Source organism: Dendronephthya gigantea, unplaced genomic scaffold, assembly GCF_004324835.1.
Source record: "Dendronephthya gigantea isolate DGI-Jeju-01 unplaced genomic scaffold, DenGig_1.0 000023F, whole genome shotgun sequence".
NCBI classification, from domain to species: Eukaryota; Metazoa; Cnidaria; class Anthozoa; order Malacalcyonacea; family Nephtheidae; genus Dendronephthya; species Dendronephthya gigantea.
This window is the reverse complement of record NW_021163033.1, coordinates 1,733,967-1,754,315: the sequence shown is the minus strand read 5'-3', so window position 1 is coordinate 1,754,315 and position 20,349 is coordinate 1,733,967. Positions and strand designations below refer to the sequence as shown.

Here is a 20,349-nt window from a genome sequence, read left to right as displayed (position 1 = left end):
AAAAAGTCGTCAATTTTGTCTTCAAGTATTAAAATGTATTATTTTATAGTAAGTATCAACACAGAATGCATTGGCCTAGTTGTTAAGGCTACCGCCCTACCAAGTTGTGAGCGTAGGTTCGAATCCTGCAAGGGAGACATGCAATTTTTGCCACCTAAATTGCTATTTAATCTAAAATTCTGCGAATATTATTACGTCGAATAAAGAACAAGAGCATTTGATAAATGATGCTGTGGTCCAGCGGTTAAGGCTGCGGACTACCAGGTTGTAAACCCAGGTTCGAATCCTGCATGGGAAAGGTTTGATTTTTCCCATCGAAATAATTGTTTAATTTAAACTTCATCGAAAAGGATTGGGTCAAATAAAGAACAATAGCTTTCGACAAATGATGCGGTGGTCTAATGGTTAAGACGTTCGTGTCTTAATCCGAGGACTAACGTTTCAACTCCTGGCAATGCAAAAAAATTAGCCTGAAAAATTTCGGTGTGATTTGGAATGTTTAAAACAATTAAAAGACTTCTCTGCCTTTGCAAAAGACCATAAATTGAAAAAAATTTGAAATATAAAAAACAAAAAAAAATTATCGCCTTCAAATGTACCTGAAAATTGAAAGAAAAGCACAAGAAAAAAAAGTTTTAAAAACACGTGTCTTCTAAAAAGCCTGAAAATGAAGAAAAAAACTAGAGAAAAAAACTAACTAGAAAAACTAAAGAAAAAAAACTAGAAAAATAGAAGAAAAAATAGAAAATAAACTAGAGACCACAAGACAAAAATCAAGTTTCTTCTTAAACTTTTCAAAAAACATTTAGAAAATACTTAGAGAAAAACATTAAGAAAAAAACTAGAGAAAAAAACTAGAAAAAAAAACTAGAGAAAAAACTAACTAGAAAAATAGAAAAAAAAACTAGAGAAATAGAAGAAAAAACTAGAGAAAAGAAAACTAACTAGAAAAATAGAAAAAAAACTAGAGAAATAGAAGAAAAAAAGAGAAAACGAAGAAAAAACTAGAGAAAAAAAACTAGAGAAATAGAAGAAAATACTAACAGGTTTAACTTAGAAAAAATACAAAAAAATACTAAGAGGTTTAATTTAGAATCGTCAAGTCACACAGAAGAACTTGCAAAATAAAAACACTAACACCATCAGACGAAAAAGGTTTATTTCTTACACTTTACAAAGAAAAAAGTTACAAAAAACTAGAGAAATAGAAGTAAAAACTAGAGTAAAAAAAAACTAGAGAGAAAAAAAAACTAGAGAAAAATAACTAAGTAGAAAAATAGAAAAAAAAACTAGAGAAATAGAAGTAAAAACTAGAGTAAAAAAAACTAGAGAGAAAAAAAAAACAAGAGAAAAAAGAACTAAGTAGAAAAATAGAAAAAAAAACTAGAAAAATAGAAGTAAAAACTAGAAAAAAAAAACTAGAGAGAAAAAAAAAGAAAAAACTAGATAAACAGAAGATAATACTAACAGGTTTTTTTTAACTTAGAAAAAAAACTAAAAAATACTAAGAGGTTTAATTTAGAATTGTCAAGTCACACAGAAGAACTTGCAAAATAAAAACACTAACACCACCAGATGAAAAAGGTTTACTTCTTAAACTTTACAAAGAAAAAAGTTATCTTTATAAATCCAAGTTTTGAAAATTGTCACATAATTCATCACATTCCACACTAAAATATATGAATTAATGAATCCGGGTTTCCTATTCAACTTTCTTCAACACTAAAGTAAAAAAAAGAATTTCATCAAAAAAAATAAGAGAAAATATATTTAGAAAAATAACAAATACTAAGAAGAAATTAAAGAGAAAAGAAGTATAAGAAAAAGCCAAAGCAACTGTCAAAATCTTTTCAATTGTGAAAGCACACGGAAAACATGCAAAATCGAAACAACAAACACCACAAGACAAAAATCAAGTTTCTTCTTAAAGTTTTCAAAAAAACATTTAGAAGCAACTGCCAAAATCTTTTCAATTGTGAAAACACACGGAAAAACATGCAAAATCGAAACAACAAACACCAGAAGACAAAAATCAAGTTTCTTCTTTAACTTTTCAAAAAACATTTAGAAGCAACTGCCAAAATCTTTTCAATTGTGAAAGCACACGGAAAAACATGCAAAATCAAAACAGTAACACCACCAGACAAAAAAGGTTTACTTCTTAAACTTTACAAAGAAAAATTTCTCTTTATAAATCCAAGTTCTGAAAATCGTCACATAATTGATCACATTTCACACATGTTATCACACACTAAAATATATTAATTAATGAATCTAGGTAAGGGCTAAAATAATTCAGGTTCTTCAGGGGTGCCTTTCAACTTTCTTAAACTTCATTCATTCTAAACTCTAAAGAGAAAAAGCATTTCATCAATCCTTTTAGGCAAAAAGTGGCAGCAAAGTTTGTATTTTCAACCTGACATCATTATTAAAAAAATATTACTCATTATCTTACTTTAGTCATCTGTTTTATGCCAATTATATTTTTGCCATTTTCAATAAAAAGAATGTGTCACAGGTATATATTCAACCCAGACATATGTCACTATTTAATTTGAACACAGAAAAACTGGGTATCACCCTTCTGAGTACTAAAGAATATAAATCACAGGGAAATCAGAAAAATTTCTCCCAAGTTCTCCCACTTTTTCGTGGATATTTATTGTAAGACCACCACAGGAATTTTAGTAATCAGCCAGACTGGTTTAGCTGTTATAGCATTAAGTTTCATCATTGGTTTCACACATGGTGACCATAGAAGCAAATTTAAATTTCATAGTTGTCATCTCAACAATGTAGTGGCTTTTTAAAATCAAATGCTGACCATCCATGACAAATCAAATTACCTCTGTGCAGAAATCTTGTCACTTCCAATGTTCATCTGACAGTAAAGTTCATATCCATAGCTCATGTTGCACTCTTGACCAAGGAAAATCTTGAATATAGATATATAAAAAAGACATGATTAATATAAAATTCCATTTAATTAACTCTTAACTTATGTCTAGTTTTTGGTCAGGTATTCTATGGTTATACTTCATCCCTCTACATATAACTATGGTTGCTATTTATTTAAAGACCCCAGAATTATTACTGGTGACACATAGTGAGCATAGAAGCAATGTTAACTTAGTAATCTTAACAAAATTTGTGACTGCCTGACGATTTTCCAAAAAAAGATCCTAGTTGCAGCAAATTCCCCCTTATACTAAATAACAAAATATATACCGGGCAGTTGATATGTATTACAAGGTCACTACAAGAATTTCAGCTGCAAGCTAATATAACTTTTGAAGGAACAATCGATTACCTTTGCGCAGAATCTTGTCATTTCCAATGTTCATCTGACAGTAAAGTTCATATCCTAGCTCATATTGCACTCTTGACCAAGGAAAATCTTGAATATAGATATATAATAAAAGACATGATTATATAATTCCATTTATTCACTATCTTAATTATTGTCTAGTTTTTGGTCAGGTATTCTATGGTTATACTTCATCCCTCTACATATAACTATGGTTGCTATATTTATTTAAAGACCACCCCAGGAATTTATTACTGGTGACACATAGTGAGCATAGAAGCAATGTTAACTTAGTAATCTTAACAAAATTTGTGACTGCCTGACGATTTTCCAAAAAAGATCCTAGTTGCAGAAAATTCCCCTTATACTAAATAACAAAATATATACCCGGGCAGTTGATATGTATTACAAGGTCACTACAAGAATTTCAGCTGCAAGGTATAACTTTTGAAGGAACAATTGAATTACCTTTGCGCAGAAATCTTGTCATTTCCAATGTTCATCTGACAGTAAAGTTCATATCCATAGCTCATGTTGCACTCTTGACCAAGGAAAATCTTGAATATAGATATATAAATAAAAAGACATGATTAATATAAAATTCCATTTAATTCAACTATCTTAATTATTGTCTAGTTTTTGGTCAGGTATTCTATGGTTATACTTCATCCCTCTACATATAACTATGGTTGCTATATTTATTTAAAGACCACCCCAGGAATTACTTACTGGTGACACATAGTGAGCATAGAAGCAATGTTAACTTAGTAATCTTAACAAAATTTGTGACTGCCTGACGATTTTCCAAAAAAAGATCCTAGTTGCAGAAAATTCCCCCTTATACTAAATAACAAAATATATACCCGGGCAGTTGATATGTATTACAAGGTCACTACAAGAATTTCAGCTGCAAAGCTAATATAACTTTTGAAGGAACAATCGAATTACCTTTGCGCAGAAATCTTGTCATTTCCAATGTTCATCTGACAGTAAAGTTCATATCCATAGCTCATATTGCACTCTTGACCAAGGAAAATCTTGAATATAGATATATAAATAAAAAGACATGATTAATATAAAATTCCATTTAATTCAACTATCTTAATTATTGTCTAGTTTTTGGTCAGGTATTCTATGGTTATACTTCATCCCTCTACATATAACTATGGTTGCTATATTTATTTAAAGACCACCCCAGGAATTTATTACTGGTGACACATAGTGAGCATAGAAGCAATGTTAACTTAGTAATCTTAACAAAATTTGTGACTGCCTGACGATTTTCCAAAAAAAGATCCTAGTTGCAGAAAATTCCCCCTTATACTAAATAACAAAATATATACCCGGGCAGTTGATATGTATTACACACAAGAATTTCAGCTGCAAGGCTGATATAACTTTTGAAGGAACAATCGAATTACCTCTGTGCAGAAATCTTGTCACTTCCAATGTTCATCTGACAGTAAAGTTCATATCCATAGCTCATGTTGCACTCTTGACCAAGGAAAATCTTGAATATAAGAAGACATTATTAATATAAAATTGCATTTTCAACTATCTTAATTATTGTCTAGTTTTAGCAAAAGGCACACAAACATCAAAGTAAAATACTTAACTTTGACCAGACAGCACAACAATCTTGCTCAGAAAGGTCCGCGAACGGTCCACGTGTATGGGATCGCCATTTTGAATTCGGCGGCCGGGCGAGTCTTGAACTGATTTCTATTTTCTATTTCAACTGTTCTCTTGACGTTCGTCTTGATAACTGGCTGTTGAGATAAACGTTAATGACAAAATGTTCAGTTCTGCTTCAGTCTATGGGTGCGGAAGTTGCTTATGACATAAATTTTCAGTAAAAAATTATCATTACAGGCAGAATTAAACTCGAAACTTTAGATAACCTTGTACGCAGAATATTTCATATTGTATATGGTTTTTTGTTATTTCTGGCCAACAATTAGCAGAAGGCACACAAACATCAAAGTAAAATACTTAACTTTGACCAGACAGCACAACAATCTTGCTCAGAAAGGTCCGCGAACAGTCCACGTGGATGGTTTTCTTTGGCATCGCCATTTTGAATTTGGCCGGGCGAGTCACCTTCATCTTGACAACTAGCTGTTCAGATAGACCTATATACAACGAAAAAAAAGGTTCGGCTCAGCTACACTGTACTCCTTAAGGAAGGCCTACGGCCTTCCCGTAGATTAGTGTAAAGGCCTACAAGTAGGAACTAGCAGCGTGCGGGGGACCAAAACGCTCTAGGCAAACGGTCCCCCTACTGGGGTCGGACAAAGCAACCGCAGATTACGCATATAATCGCCGGAACCCACCTTTTAGTCAACGGCGAACTCCTTCTTCCTCGAACAATCTTCTATCTTGCTGAGCTTCGATCTTGCTGTCCACCTTCGATCGCCACCTAATTAAAGAAATTTTTTTTTAACGTTGAGATTAGTTTTATAGGCGATAATTACCATGTTATCATAGCAGATCACGTGGTATGATAATGTACGACAACATGCCGATCAAATCCGAACATCATCGTGAGCGATGTTACTATAAACGAATCGCTAAAAGCCTGGAAAAAAGTTGTCTTTTGAATTGTCGCTGTGTGCCGAATTCTTTGTATTTCTGATGTCAAACAATCCTGTACTTTTTGGCATCATAAATATAAGCTCCTTTGTTTTGGAGACATACAACAGTTTTTTTTTATTTTAGCCAAAACATATAGCAGCAATTACAGATTCACTAAGTTCATTCTCATCTTGATTCACAAATTTTTAAAGGACTTGAATCGATTCCATGCGGTCTACAATAGCTGGGCGAACGTCTTACACCTAAAGTCAGTCAAAGATTGTTGTATCTCAATTCTTTAGCTTCAGTGATAAACCACATGAAGAAAAACATCACACTTAATCACAGAAAACAACACAGATCAGTATACCATGAGAAACATTAAAAGGCCTTTATGATCTCTTATAATAATTACCTTGGCAAACATTTTGCAAGAGAACTCTCACAAAGTCCAGTTAACTGATAACACTAAATGACATGCCTCCGAATAGCTTTTGTTCTGCCCCGGGAAGGTCATCGTTGGCAGTTCGTTGCATGGCTAGCAATAATAGAACAAAATGATTAGGACTCCATATTCTGGATGGCGTTGGCCTTGCAGCACTTGTCCACAGGATGTAAATTGACAGTCATCTCAGGCAGTCATCTAAAGTAGTCATCTCGGGCAGTCATCTCAGGCAGTCATCTCAGGCAGTTATCTAAGGCAGTCATCTCGGGCAGTCATCTCGGGCAGTCATCTCAGGCAGTCATCTCAGGCAGTCATCTCAGGCAGTCATCTTAGGCAGTCATCTCAGGCAGTCATCTCAGGCAGTCATCTCAGGCAGTCATCTAAGGCAGTCATCTCAGGCAGTCATCTCAGGCAGTCATCTCAGGCAGTTATCTAAGGCAGTCATCTCGGGCAATCATCTCAGGCAATCATCTCAGGCAGTCATCTCGGGCAATCATTTCAGGCAATCATCTAAGGCAGTCATCTCAGGCAGTCATCTCAGGCAGTCATTTCGGGCAGTCATCTCAGGCAGTCATCTCAGGCAGTTATCTAAGGCAGCCATCTCGGGCAATCATCTCAGGCAGTCATCTCGGGCAATCATTTCAGGCAATCGTCTAAGGCAGTCATCTCGGGTAGTCTTCTCAGGCAGTCATCTCGGGCAATCATCTCAGGCAGTCATCTCGGGCAATCATCTCGGACAGTCATCTCGGGCAGTCATCTCAGGCAGTCATCTCGGGAAATCATCTCAGGCAGTCATCTCGGGCAATCATCTCGGGCAGTCATATCGGGCAATCATCTCGGGCAGTCATCTCAGGTAGTCATCTCGGGCAGTCATCTCGGGTAGTCATCTCGGGCAATCATTTCGGGCAATCATCTCAGGCAGTCATTTTGGGAAATCATCTCAGGCAGTCATCTCGGGCAATCATCTCGGGCAGTGTTTAGTGGGACCCTACAATTATGCAAAGTAGAACACAATGGAACTGCAAACATGAAATATTGAAGATGATAGGAATCTGAAGTTTACTGAATGATGTAAGACTCACCGTCGAGAATTTCACAGGCAAGCTCTCGCCGACGAGCGAGATTTTCACGTCGTCCACTCGGGCTAAAGATATATTTGAATGTTCCGGTTAGTTTGAGTTTGGTTGTGTGGTCGGTTTGAGCCAGCATTCGTTGTCTCGTCCTGTTTGAGGTCGAAATTTACCGACCGTCGATGTTACCTTATCTTGCTGATGTGTGTCAACGGACGAGATAGAAAAGTCTTCCCAGTAAATTTCCAAGGGCGATTTACTAAGAGATTTACCACCGGCTATCAGTGCTGGTGGTGAAAGACTTAGAATTTTTTAGACTTATCACCTTATCCAGACTTTGAAATTAAATGAGAATTGGTAACTTATTTTTTTGACACTGCAAGAGCTTGAACCACCGCCTATGGACTGACCACTGTCCTAACCCAGTTGGCCTCATGCTGGTGATAAAAGACGAAAGTTTTTTATTTCATTTAATTCTTTCTTTGGAGACTTTGAAATTAAATAAGAACTTGACACTGCAAGAGCTTGAACCACCGCCTATGGACTAATTACTGTCCTAACCCACTCGGTCACCGCGAAAATTTGTTTATTTGCAAAATTGAAGAAAACCCCTTTTTGTGAGGTGGTGTTAATTGTTCTGATTTTGCATGTTTTCAGGGGCCGGTTGTATCAAGCCCGTTTAGCTTAAACGGTGGATAAGTCAAAATTAATTAACAAATCATGTGAACTAATTCATGAAGACAGGGCTAAAATAATTCATGTTCTTCAGGGGTGCTTGCCAAATTTTTTCTAGCCAGTATTAATTCCTTGAAATACTGGTCAAGACTGTACAAAATTTTATTTTCTTGAATCTTTTAAAATTATTTCTACCCTTATGAATTGTCTAGGGTGAAACTGGCGAGGGTCACTGGCACTGAGTTATACTACAGGGTGTCTCAAAAAAAACGCAACACTTAAATATGCAAGAATATTTATATTGTTCGGGTTTGCACCACAGTTCAGCTAAAATGACTTTTAGCATTTTAAATGAAGGATTAAGAGCAGAGGTGCTTATCTATTGTGCTTTAGAGCTGTATTAATGTCTTGCATATGTAAGTGGTTGCGTTTTTTTTGACACCCCGTTTTTTTTGAGACACTGGTCACTGAGGGGCTTGTTATTATTGAAACCTCCGACAGTCCGACCGGCCAGCGGACATGCACAAAGCAGATACTTCATATTGCTTGAGTATTCGAAGAACAAAACAATATATGTCAAGAAATTGCCTGTGGCTTTAGGAAATTTGCGATGGCTGTAAGATATCTTTCTTAAAATTATTTTGTTTTCTTGTTTGAGGGACGAAATCTTTGGGGTTTTTTTATTGTCTTATTTCTCTGCCCTAGAGCAATCTACTAAAAGAGCTACCATCTTTCAATGAACAAAATTTCTCCAAATTCAAGGCAGATTCAACGATGAAATGTTCGGTAAGGCTACACACAAACTCTAGTGAACGCACAGCAGTTATTTCTACATCAAACTGTATTGCTTGGCTTTTTTGTAGCACCACAGACCGATCGTTTACTTGCCAACGAAGGAATCCTCTGATCAAGGTATGAACATTTTAATAAAACTGCTGTTATTTGTGTACTTATGTACTTATTTTTTATTGCATAATATCTGTGGAGCTAGTTTAGATGTGAATATTTAATTATATTTTGCTTATTCATGGTGTTTGTGCAATACAACGAACTGTTTATAGTCTGTTATAGCCATAAAACGCTGTTGATTTAGCTGTCCTATTTGATTTAACTCAATATTTGCTTCAAAATATATATACAGTATATTCAGATCAGAATCCGATTGAGCCAAAAAAATATGAGATGTACTGACCTGGATCGTTTATGTCCCTGCACTCTATAACCAGATTAAAAGAGGAAAGCATTGTTTAGCTTCTTTGCAACAAATTTAACGAGTTTTCAAAAACCAATCAGGAGTAAAGTTTTCACCTATGCTGAGGTTGGTCTTCATACAGCTTGAAATCCTGTCAAAACGGGGTGCATGAAGATTTATAAATCTAATTGACTAAATAACTAAAATTTAATGTAATTATACTGAACAAACCAAATCAGACAAATCTCTATTGAAATTATATATTTTTCAAATTTTATAACATTTTAATTAAGACTAAATTTGGCATCATGGTGCCGCTACTGCAATGACTTATTTGAATCTATTTGGCGAGAAAAAAATAGTAAAATTAACTATTTGTTTGTTGTACAATGATATATGAATATTTGACCTCATATTACCTCTCTTGTTGAAAGCCCTAGGGTTAAAATGTCAAGATTTTTTGTCTATGTTAGGAAGTAATTTCTCATACCACATTTGATAAGATGTTTTTCAGATATGCAGCCACTCTCCTTTGGATATATATTCACCTTCTTTGCATGGCATTCAGATATATTGATTCAATTCAATAATTAAAATGTACCATGGAGACCTTTTATGGTCAAGCCAAGTCCTTGCAAGCAATACTTCCCTGTGACTATAAAAACTATCAAAATGCATTGTGTTCTTTTTTTCTAGCTGTAATTGTAACAGACAAAGCAAATATCCTACTCCGATGCCTGCATCAACATTGGGACAATAAGGTGAATAGTTTAGAATAATTGTTAGTATTGAGTAATTATTATATTACTTTTAAATTAATCCTGGGACTATCAGCATACCAGGATGATATGTGCCCATTATGCTGTAATGGGTATGTAGGTATAAAATAGACAGTGTGATGGCCAAATTTGAAATGTCTGTAATGAATGAGTTGCCTATATTTCCAGCAACAAAGAAAACGGGATTCATCACGAGCCAGTTCACCACCATCAGACTACAAACCATCGGTCAAAATACCAAGACGAATGGATCCCGGAGAATGACAAAGATCTACTGTGTATTTAAAGTTATTTGTATTATATATGATTTATGTGAATAAGGTGTTACATTTTATTGATGGAAAAAGAGAAAAATATAGATGCATGTTCATGGAGAAATGAATACAACTCCAACTGCACATTCTAAGTGCGATAAAAATAATTCCTGTTCAATTCAAAGCAGCCAGGAAATCAGCTGAGGCTTTCGTGAAAGTTGCTGTTGCAAAAATCTGTTGCTAATTTAACAATTACAACCTCAATTTGTTGCTGTAGTTTCCAAAACACAATGACCATACTAGATATAGAGCGAGAAACTTTATTCACACATATAAAATGCTGTGAGCAAGTTCTTGAACTCATATTTCAGTTGATATGGCACATGCACAACAGTTTTCCTAGCTGTTTTCAATTTATAACCTATATTTTCTTACAGCAGTTTTAGGATAATCAGTTTAGCCCTTTCTAGTTTTATTAATTGGCCAAATTTTCTGATTTTGCATTAGGTTGGCTAATTAAAGGAACTGAAATGTTTAAAATCCATATAAAATAAAACCCTAGTTGTTGCTATCTATCAGGTCTATGGTAAATAAACATTGCAATGATAACTAAAATAAAAGCTGTAATGAAATAGTCATTGAATTGAAGACCAAATAAAAAAACAGATAATGTTGTACTTATCAACATAGCCCCTGCGATTAGGATAAGTCTTGTTAAACTGCTTGCTTGTTTCATAATCACTCCATTAATTATTCCACTTAATGCCTAATTAAATGAAGAGATACAATGCCATTATTTTGGTTATTGCTAAGGTCTGTTCACACAGTGCAATTTTGTCGGATATCCAATTCACTTAATTCTGATGGATCTTTTATAGTCTGTTGCCTTGCAATGTATATTGAGAGCAAATAGCCAATGTAGCACTGCTCATTGGATCCGACAAAGTCGAATCGTTTGAATGCAGGCCTTTTACACAACATAATAAAGAATACCCTATCACATAATAAAGAATACCCTGTTACTATTGATTATTGCGCCTGAGAAAAGTCTAACTTTTCTAACTTTTTTTAACTTTTCTGAGGATCGTCTTACTTTTAGAAACTACTTTCAAAACATTAAAATTATGCATAAACTTAACATAATCTGCAATCTTAATGATTCCACAAAATGAAGGTTCCTTTTTATACGGGTCCCAAAGCTGTTTTGTATAATTTTGATTTCATCACACTGACTGATCACAGTAAAATAAAACAGTGTGATACACTAAAAGTATAATCATACCTGAGAAACAATGATGATTAGAGTCCATTTTGAAAAGCCTTCAAATACGTCTCCAGTTTCTTTGAAACCTATTTGACAAACAACGGAATTCAAATTAATTAAACATACAACATAGGAGCTCCCCCTGTTGTACAAGGCTGGATAGCGTTATCTAGCGGATAGTGATTTTTTCAACTGTTGTAAAAATTTGAAAAGCTTTAATTGAAACTACACATTTTGACGTACCAATTGTTAACGAGATCCTCTGTATACATGCAAACCTCAACACTCTTTAATTTGTAATAAATATATGTTTTAAAATCGAAGTTATAGAAATCGAAATTTATAAAAGAACGCAGTCTACCATGTGACCAGGTGGTCCAAATGGTCCAATGAGGAGCCAATGAGGTGATCTCGCGCTCATATTTTAGCTAATCAGCACTCGAAATCCATTCGGCGGACGGCGGTATATTTTTGTTCTTTAGGCAGGGCCGTAGCTAGAAGCTTAATTGGGGGGGTGCATATTCATATATTCGTCTTATGCCCGAATGATTTCTTTTGTATGCTATTGTTCCTTATGGTATATAAACATGAATATATGAATATACACCCCCCCAATTAAGCGGTCTAGCTACGGCCCTGTCTTTAGGAAACTAGTCGATTGTTTTTGTGGTTTGGGTTTTGTGTATAACTATATTAAAATACTAAGTTTACAATTACTTTCCATGTTTGGATGACCTGATCTAAACACGCGCGAATGTTGCGAGAGTTTATTAAGAAAAGCGCGAAGCAGTGATTGTAAGTGATGTCTAGAAAATATCCTAGCACCCATTTTTACTTAGGAATAAGTCAATAAGAAAGAATGCTCAAATGCTAAACTTACCCAGATTTTCATTGGAGCTGGCTCTCAAAAGTTGTGATACAAAAAAAGCAAAGAAGTTCATTCCAACACCAAAGATATACAGCATGATACTCTGAACAGCAAATGGCAACTAAAAACATGATTAAAATATATATAAAAGTTCAAAAGATATGTCAATTAATTAAGTGATAATTAACTTTTCTAAATTCAAAATAAATGTATTTACCTTTGCTTGTTTCTTTAAAATGTATTCTATATAAGTATTAAAAAATGAATTGCCAGTGTGTAAAACAGAGTATTTTTGGGCTGGTAATATACTTCTATATATTACTGTACAATGTTAATTCAGCTGCCTTAAAGGCCTCATGGGTGAGCAGGTCTTAATTTATGGCCTTCAGAAGCTTGGAATAAGGGATCAGTAGGTTAGGTGACATATACATACTATATATGATGAAAAACTAGTCATAATCATGCCTTTAAATATACCTGTGTATACACCTGCTGTACCAGAGATACAACAAAACAAAAGGATGAGAAAGATTCCATTGAATGTCACATGAATTTCCATCAAAGAATGATGTTCTGGTAAACTCTGATTTGATAACCATCCACCATAGCTGCAGAAAGTGCAATCATATCAGTGAAAATTTAGAACAAAGTAAATGTATAACCAAACAGTAATGTATAGCCAAAGAGGAATTAGCTTTTTACAAACATTGTAATGTATACATATATTTGATTGCCACACTATAACAACCTACCTATTAGAGGCACCGGCTATTGTGATCAATGTAAATGCAATCCACTTGTTTGTTGAAATTGGTCTAAAATTTGAGTGAATAATGAATACAACCACACTTATCAAAATTGAGTTTAAATTCATGTTGAAAATGTAATAGACTACTGGTATAGTTTGGTATTTACCTTTTAAGCATAATTCTGTACAAAATGACAGTGGTTACAATTTTCAAGTTGCTAAGCACCTTTAAAAAAAAATTGTTGCATATGTTATCAACAAAGTTGAAAGTTACTTCAAATGATAGATGATAATAAATAATTAATAAAATTTATTTTGCCTGAAGATCAGGCTGATCAGCACAGTATTGAGAACAAAACATATTGAGTTACCAGGGTAATGATTTTTAAGATCGACCGTAATATATGAATCATTGGTGATTGCCTGGGCCAAAGCTAATTTCAGCCTATAGATCAGCTGTCCATTTTACCTGAAAACTAGCAGGGTCCATGTAAGCTTGTATGTGGACTACAAGATTATTGTTGACAGCATATAAAATCCCTGGTACTGAGAACATGATGAATTGCTTTGGAGTTGGCAGCACCATGGTAACTCTGTTGTCTTTTCTAAATTCGAGCAATAACATCAAAATAGATAGCATAAGCTGAAAATAGGAGGTTTATCTGTTAATTCACCAAACTTTATGTTTGAACCAATGCAATAGGTTAGAAATAATTAAACTACAAGGTGGTGTCACATTTCTATTGATGAATTGGACAAGCTATCAGTATGTGGCACAGGGAAGAGCGGGTGCATGGTGCTAAGGTTGATATTGGTGGACTGGCAGATGAAAGGATATTGGTTGAGGAATGGGGTGAAGATGCAGTGGTAGATTGAGGACATTTGAGGTTGTAGCAAGGAGTGGTTGGAGAGTAAAGCTGTAAAGGTACTGTAATTGGTGGTTGCTTATAACTAGACCACTCTTACTTTTAGTTCAATTTATCCAGTCGTCATGAAAACATTAATGCTTTCTTTACATTTTGCAAATTAAATGAATTTAAACTACAGTCTGTGCCAGGTAATTTTTTAATATGCAGGTACCCCAACCTCGTAACCAAGGTCTTTACTCATGGCTTTTCCTATGAGGTTGTAATATTATAGGCAGAACCTCACTGGACATTACACCTTTAAAATTATAGAGATGAAGTATTCACCTTTGTTAATTCAATAAAGAACACAACAGCAGCTGAGTTAAATGGGATTTTGCCATCCACTTTACAAATGTTCAGCATAACGACATGCGATCCATACAAAAACGAGCTGAGGAAAAACGGAATACATAACTTCAAATCAACAATATTACTACAAATAATGAACATTTGCATCAAATAAAAGATCAAAATTGCAGCCTGCAGACACTATAGAAAAGGCAGAACTAACTATATGAATATTCACCCCCCAAACCCCACACCCTCCCAGCTTTTGTTCTAGTCATGCCACCCACAAAGTAGTGTTTTTGAAAGGTACAAACCATTATGTAAAAACTAAAATGATTTTAATAAAAAATCAATGCTCATGGAGGCATTTTTTGAGGAACAACTTTTAGGGTTCATATAATATATAGCCCATTCATTATTATATTCATTCAATTTCTACTTTTTGCAAAGCATATGCTTATGCCATTTCATTATTTTCATACTTTTATAAAGCGCGTCACATAACTCCTGTGACGGCCTCACACTGTGTCACATGATCATTGCATATTTACGACGTTTCAACACAAAAAACAATGAAGAAACTACACTCTACATCCCTCACCCAAAAAGAAGCATAAGATTCCATAAGAGCCCGCCATAAAAGCTCGAAGGAGAGGCCATTCTTTGAAGAAATTGTGAACGTTCTGAAAGTGTCACTCTTCGCCTTCGGCCATGTTATTTTTTACATTTTACAAGTAGTTACTGTAACACGAGATACTTCATTTTAACATCAACAATATGTCTCCCTCAAAAGTGAATAGAAGTTTTGATCTGCTTGAACACTGGATGATCGACAATGAGCATTTTATAATAATAAGAGAAATATTTATTTTTAAATATTAATTTTTTTTAAAATCCTAAAAAATCCTAAAATAGAAACTTATAACTACGTAATAGATCTTACGTCACACAGTTTCTTCTACACGTTTCTCACATTGCATTGCAATTTATTGTTTGACAGTCCCGTGACGTAGGCACCTCTAAGGTTTTTAGGAAAACTACAACTCGCCTTCAATTCAGAATCCTGCATGTGCCAGATTTCCCTCAATTACGGTTATACAAAAATAACGCGAAAATAACCAATCCCAGAGCGCTTAGAAGGAACACGTTCAGTTCAAATTGAAATAAAATGTACGAGAGAAGAGTGGTAACTACCATAGCCGTTGACGTAATAAAGAGTCTTGTTATATTGCTAGCATGTTTCATGACAGCTGACATTATCAAGCCGCAGCAAGTCTAGAAATAAGGGGAAAAGGTTTTATTTTTCACGCCAAAACATATTTTCGCACTACGATCTAGTTCTTTAAAAGTCAATCCTCGTTGAAGGTACGGTGAGGTGTGGTGATGAGGACTAGTGCAACTAAATTCAAGTTAGCAGTAACGAACAGTAAGAACTTAAGTAATATTAACAAGTCCCTCAAAAAAACGACCAAACGGTTTTATTTATAAACCAAATTGTCACTCGGCATGGCGACCTGAAGCGCGCGCATGCGTACAGGTAAAAGAAGACTGCGGAAAGAAAAAGCTAAACAAATCTATTCGTACCTCTGAGCAAACGATGGCTACCACCCATATGTTATAATCGTGAAAAAGGTTATTCAACTTTGAGAAAATGCTGCTATCGCCTAGAAAAGAACAAATGAAACGGATTAATCAACAGTGACTAGATATACTATATATTACTAGCCGAGTAAGCCGACTTGTCCATAACCGAATTGCATTGTGAGAAATGTGTTGAAATTTGAATAACGCATGGCTTGCCGTTCCATAATGGGCTAAAAATAGTCTTACCCTCAACAGGAGAATTTGAGGACGTTTTTACTTCTACGGTGAAGATAGCCAAGAAGTTAAACAATACGCCAAACGCGTATAACATGCAGTTCTGCTGATGGATGGAGACTTCATATTGTCTCTTCACTATTAGTTCTACAAGATAGACGTTGCATAAATATAAATGTTTTGTTATCCGTTTTGAACCTATTATTTTAAATTGAAACAAGACTGGCGGGGTTTGAATAAGATAAAAATCGGGCCATCTTTCAATAGACCGATGACTGACCTGTCCAGATGCCAGCAAAAGCACTAACCGCGCAATACACGGTCATTATCACAAGCCCGGTTACTGTGACATGGATTTTATTTGCATTGTCTTCAAGCTTATCCTCCGATACAAGATTGCCGAATCTATATTCACCAAAAAATGCCTTTCAAATAGATTTTCAGCTATAATGACATCAAGCAACATAGCAACCACACAATACAGCATCCTAAGTACTTCTATTTTAGCTAAACGCCACCACTCCCCAAAGGCTAAACAGAAGTTGCCCTTTACATAAACCTATGTCAGACTTACGAGTTTAGCACACCTGCCAAGGTTAACAGACAAACTGCAAGCCACTTCATCCAAGTCAGCGGTCTAAATTGTGATTGAAAACAAGGCATTTCGTCAGTGTTCATCAGCTAAGGAAGGGGGACATGCGTGACATGTAGTGACATGTAGGGGAGAGCACGAAACTTTAAATGTTACCTTTTAATAAAAATTCGATATAGTAGAGCCGTAGTTGGGATCTTCAAATTGCTGACGATCTGAAAGATAATACATACATAAGGATTGTTTCAGTTGGACCGATCGATTAGGCACTGTCGGGCGCCAAAGGTAATCCATGCATTAAGGCCTCCGTATAGGCTCTTTTCCATTTATCGCATTGGCGAACTCGCAAGCTCGCTGCGAGGGTTTTCATCCAATCAAAATGCTTTCAGGTTGATTTTAATTACATGCAGCCTCTAATACTCGCAGCGAGCTTCCGAGTACGTTTTTGCGATAAGTGGGAAAGGGCCTTTGAAGCAGAAGAGGTCCATCTCGAATGTAGAATGTAATATCTTGCTCCCTCAAGATTATGCTTTAATGTTCACCGGCAAAAATCCCTTTTCCATCCCCAGAGGGAATGCTTCGACAACATTGAACAGTAGCAACAACCAACACAGTGTTATGTTCCAAAAGTGATATGGCACAATCTAACAACCTACCACATAGCTAGCTGGGTCCAAATACCGCTGGACCAGGATAGCGACGTTGTTGTTGAAGCAATAGAGGAGAGCGGGAACTGAGAATGCAAGCCAAACGATCAGCGGTTGTCTTTCCACCTGACCTCTTTTCCATAATGGATAGATATTGATCAGCGAAAAAACCAGCTAAAATAAAAAAATTAAAATATAATCGAAAAGGGCTCGTGCTACGTGCTCACTTATATTAATTTTGCTTCTTAAATAATACAGTTTCAAAAAAATTGGGCCTAGCTCGCTCACAGCACACACCTTTCCAAATTCTATAAGCAAAACTGCGGACGCTGTGCTGTACTTGATTTCGTTGTTAACTTTGCTCAACGTGACATACAAAGGATAACATCCGTACAAAAACACTCTGAAATAAACGGAGAAATCAAGCTCAGTCGTAGAAACTATATAACGGAAATTCAATTAAGATAAAAAAGCACGCATTGGCCCGCCGCACACGAGAGCTGTCAGCTGAGCTAAAGACCTCGCGATGCTGTTCAGCTCAGCAAGTTTCTCTCGTGTGCAGATGGTTTTCATATGAGGAATTCGCCTCGAGAGGCTAGTTTCTCTCGTGTTTTCGGGCTGAGCTAACTGCCTCGCCAGGTCGTTCAGTTGTTAGCTCAGCTGATTATAGCTCTCATGTGCGGCGGGCTTAAGAAGCGCTGTTACTTGCACTATGCAATTTTCCTTGCAACTTACAATCAATTATAATTTTGAGGGATGTTAATTTGTAAAGAGTGCTCGAAATGTGAAGAAAACGTTGGCAGATCGTAAGAAATGTTAGCATTTGACAACTTTAGATGCCTCAGGAGTGGAATGCATTGTCAGTTGCAAGGAAAGTTGCATAGTGCCATTCAGTAAGGGCCATATAGCTAGAAGCTTAAGCCCGTCGCACATGCACGTGAGCTATTAGCTGAGGTGAAGACCAGGCGTAGCTGTAATCTCAGCAAGTTACTCTCGTGTGCGGATAGTTTTTCGTGAGGAATTCGCCTCGAGAGGCAAATTTCATTGCAGTGATGTGCACCGGCGATACTATTTGCAAGTGAGTTGCATTCCTATATAACGGCCGGCAAACCATACTAACTTTCCTGACGAAGGCCCTCAGGTCGAGACGTCGAGAAGTGTTTTGTCTAATTTAGGCAGTTGTTATACCACATTTGATGCTAAGCTGTTTGAAGACGCTGCCACGCTGCTCCCTGGTTATATTATGTGAGTCAAGTGTTATAGAATAGATCTTATTCACTGGTTTCTTAGCTACTGAACACGTCTTCGAAAAATGCCACGAGTCATGTGTCATATACTCGAAAAAGTTGAAGACCAATATTATAAATAACACTTGCTGTAAATACTACGAAGACAAATAATACGGGACAAATTTGTAGTAATTGCATGCCAGCTTATGCAACACCTTTCAAATTCGTACAAGTAGTTAGAAATAAACTTACTCGATGACCAGAAAAGCAAACCAAATTACTCGTGGAAATGGATTCTGTGGAGCGGAGACTTCTCCTCCTAGTAAATTTCGCTATATGAAAATAGTATAAAATATATGCACAATTCATAACTGACACAGTGATAGGAGTATAGTATATAGTATATATAGAGTTATTAAAACCATTCAGACAATGACATAAAATTTCCACTGTTCACATGCAACCCCAATAATGATATGCGTTAAGGAATAAATTACCATGTAATGCCTGGCTAGGCATGAATATAGCTTTGTGAGGTAAAGACAGTATAAATATGAATGAAACCTACTAGTTTTGCTCAGTTTTTTCCAGCGAACGAGCGTGGAGATACAAAACGAACAACAACCCGCCAACCCGATTACGCGGGTCGTAAAAACAACTAGGCCAGGCTTAGTTCGCTGGGATCACCATTTTTTCCCATACCTTAATTCAACTGAGCGTCATTGCGGGGGGTTGCGAATATAGAATACTATTTTTGCGCGGTCATTTTTCAGTGCTTTATCTTATTTTATGGTAAGCTCTTTCCACAAAGGGCAATGATATTTTCGGGTCTTCCCTGTCCATTCCGTCTAAAATTGGACGTTTTCAGATTGGCTATGTCCGCTATGATCGATGCAGCCGTATATAATAATGCAAACAATGAGCTCCGGCTCCCCGTGTTCGTCGTTGAGATATGCACATAAAATCGCAAGTGTAAACGAGCCTTAAGATCTTACCTTCGGACTTTGCCGAATTCACAATCTAATATGCTCGTATATATCTAAAAGTCAACCAGCAACGGCGTCTGGAACTTCAATCGCTTCAGTTTCATATACAGCACAGCGTTTATAGTGCGTGTATTTCTGCTAAAAACTCGGAAAAACTAAAGTGCACTAGACTGTCTTTATTTTCCCAGCTCCTGACTTATTGTTGCAGTTTTATTATATATAGAGTTTCCTTGTTTATATATATTGCAGTTTGATGCCACCTTTACTTAAATGCAGCGCCCGTCGAAAAGTTCGCGAATGATTAAGGGGAAAGCAAAGGCAATATTTCAACTTGATATATTTCTGAATTTCAGTTCCTGAGGACCAAAGGTTCTATAAAACTGACCATATTATCATAAAAATTCGAGAACAAATTTGGCTAACCTTTGAGCTGATATCTCCGTTTTTATACAAGCTTTCCTTGTCAATATTTTTGCCCACGAAGATTTGGTGCGTAGTCATGGCGCTTCGCTTTGAGAGCTTAGCTTAGGTCCGTCGAATAAATAATTATACAATAAATACTCTTGTCATGCAGAGACGAATAGTTTCATCGTGGCATTCACCTGGTGGCAACAGTGATAATTAGACAAAACCACTGAGCTATTATAATTCCTGGAGGAGCTGCATTTAAGATGAAAAGTGAAAATGTGAAAAAAGCATGGCAGA

The 20,349-nt window shown here is 35.9% G+C and overlaps 3 protein-coding genes and 3 long non-coding RNA genes across 7 annotated transcripts; 1 reads left to right on the top strand and 5 right to left on the bottom strand.

Annotated features, from left to right (window-relative positions):
* Nucleotides 1-2,139: 2,139 nt before the first annotated feature.
* Nucleotides 2,140-4,769, bottom strand: LOC114522622. The gene is made up of 2 exons (XR_003686918.1): nt 4,729-4,769; nt 2,140-2,349 (listed from the first exon to the last, which is right to left on the bottom strand). It is a non-coding gene; the product is annotated as an uncharacterized LOC114522622 (long non-coding RNA).
* Nucleotides 4,770-5,159: 390 nt separating this feature from the next.
* On the bottom strand, nt 5,160-6,582 carry LOC114522615. The gene is made up of 3 exons (XR_003686914.1): nt 6,297-6,582; nt 5,641-5,726; nt 5,160-5,439 (listed from the first exon to the last, which is right to left on the bottom strand). It is a non-coding gene; the product is annotated as an uncharacterized LOC114522615 (long non-coding RNA).
* Nucleotides 6,583-7,218: 636 nt separating this feature from the next.
* LOC114522626 lies at nt 7,219-10,304 on the bottom strand. The gene is made up of 4 exons (XR_003686919.1): nt 9,380-10,304; nt 9,264-9,287; nt 7,409-7,470; nt 7,219-7,314 (listed from the first exon to the last, which is right to left on the bottom strand). It is a non-coding gene; the product is annotated as an uncharacterized LOC114522626 (long non-coding RNA).
* On the top strand, nt 8,509-10,971 carry LOC114522625 (DET1- and DDB1-associated protein 1-like). The gene is made up of 5 exons (XM_028543357.1): nt 8,509-8,687; nt 8,777-8,857; nt 8,935-8,983; nt 9,960-10,024; nt 10,211-10,971. The coding sequence occupies exons 1-5, from the start codon at nt 8,682-8,684 to the stop codon at nt 10,304-10,306; spliced, it is 297 nt and encodes a 98-aa protein (XP_028399158.1). The 5' UTR covers nt 8,509-8,681; the 3' UTR covers nt 10,307-10,971.
* On the bottom strand, nt 10,845-15,085 carry LOC114522623 (probable UDP-sugar transporter protein SLC35A4). Of its 2 annotated transcripts, XM_028543355.1 has the most exons (10): nt 14,974-15,085; nt 14,370-14,475; nt 13,646-13,819; nt 13,344-13,402; nt 13,181-13,243; nt 12,906-13,036; nt 12,646-12,671; nt 12,441-12,549; nt 11,579-11,646; nt 10,845-11,062 (listed from the first exon to the last, which is right to left on the bottom strand). In XM_028543355.1, the coding sequence occupies exons 1-10, from the start codon at nt 15,030-15,032 to the stop codon at nt 10,865-10,867; spliced, it is 993 nt and encodes a 330-aa protein (XP_028399156.1). In that variant the 5' UTR covers nt 15,033-15,085; the 3' UTR covers nt 10,845-10,864. The 2 variants fall into 2 exon arrangements, with proteins under 2 accessions (XP_028399156.1, XP_028399157.1); XM_028543356.1 differs by lacking the exon at nt 14,974-15,085 and having other exon boundaries at nt 13,646-13,781; nt 14,370-14,454.
* Nucleotides 15,086-15,275: 190 nt separating this feature from the next.
* Nucleotides 15,276-20,299, bottom strand: LOC114522616 (probable UDP-sugar transporter protein SLC35A4). Its single transcript, XM_028543349.1, has 10 exons — nt 20,068-20,299; nt 18,911-18,990; nt 17,727-17,832; nt 17,439-17,603; nt 16,939-16,997; nt 16,765-16,827; nt 16,471-16,595; nt 16,203-16,337; nt 15,957-16,036; nt 15,276-15,647 (listed from the first exon to the last, which is right to left on the bottom strand). The coding sequence occupies exons 1-10, from the start codon at nt 20,143-20,145 to the stop codon at nt 15,456-15,458; spliced, it is 1,083 nt and encodes a 360-aa protein (XP_028399150.1). The 5' UTR covers nt 20,146-20,299; the 3' UTR covers nt 15,276-15,455.
* Between the last annotated feature and the right edge of the window lie 50 nt (nt 20,300-20,349).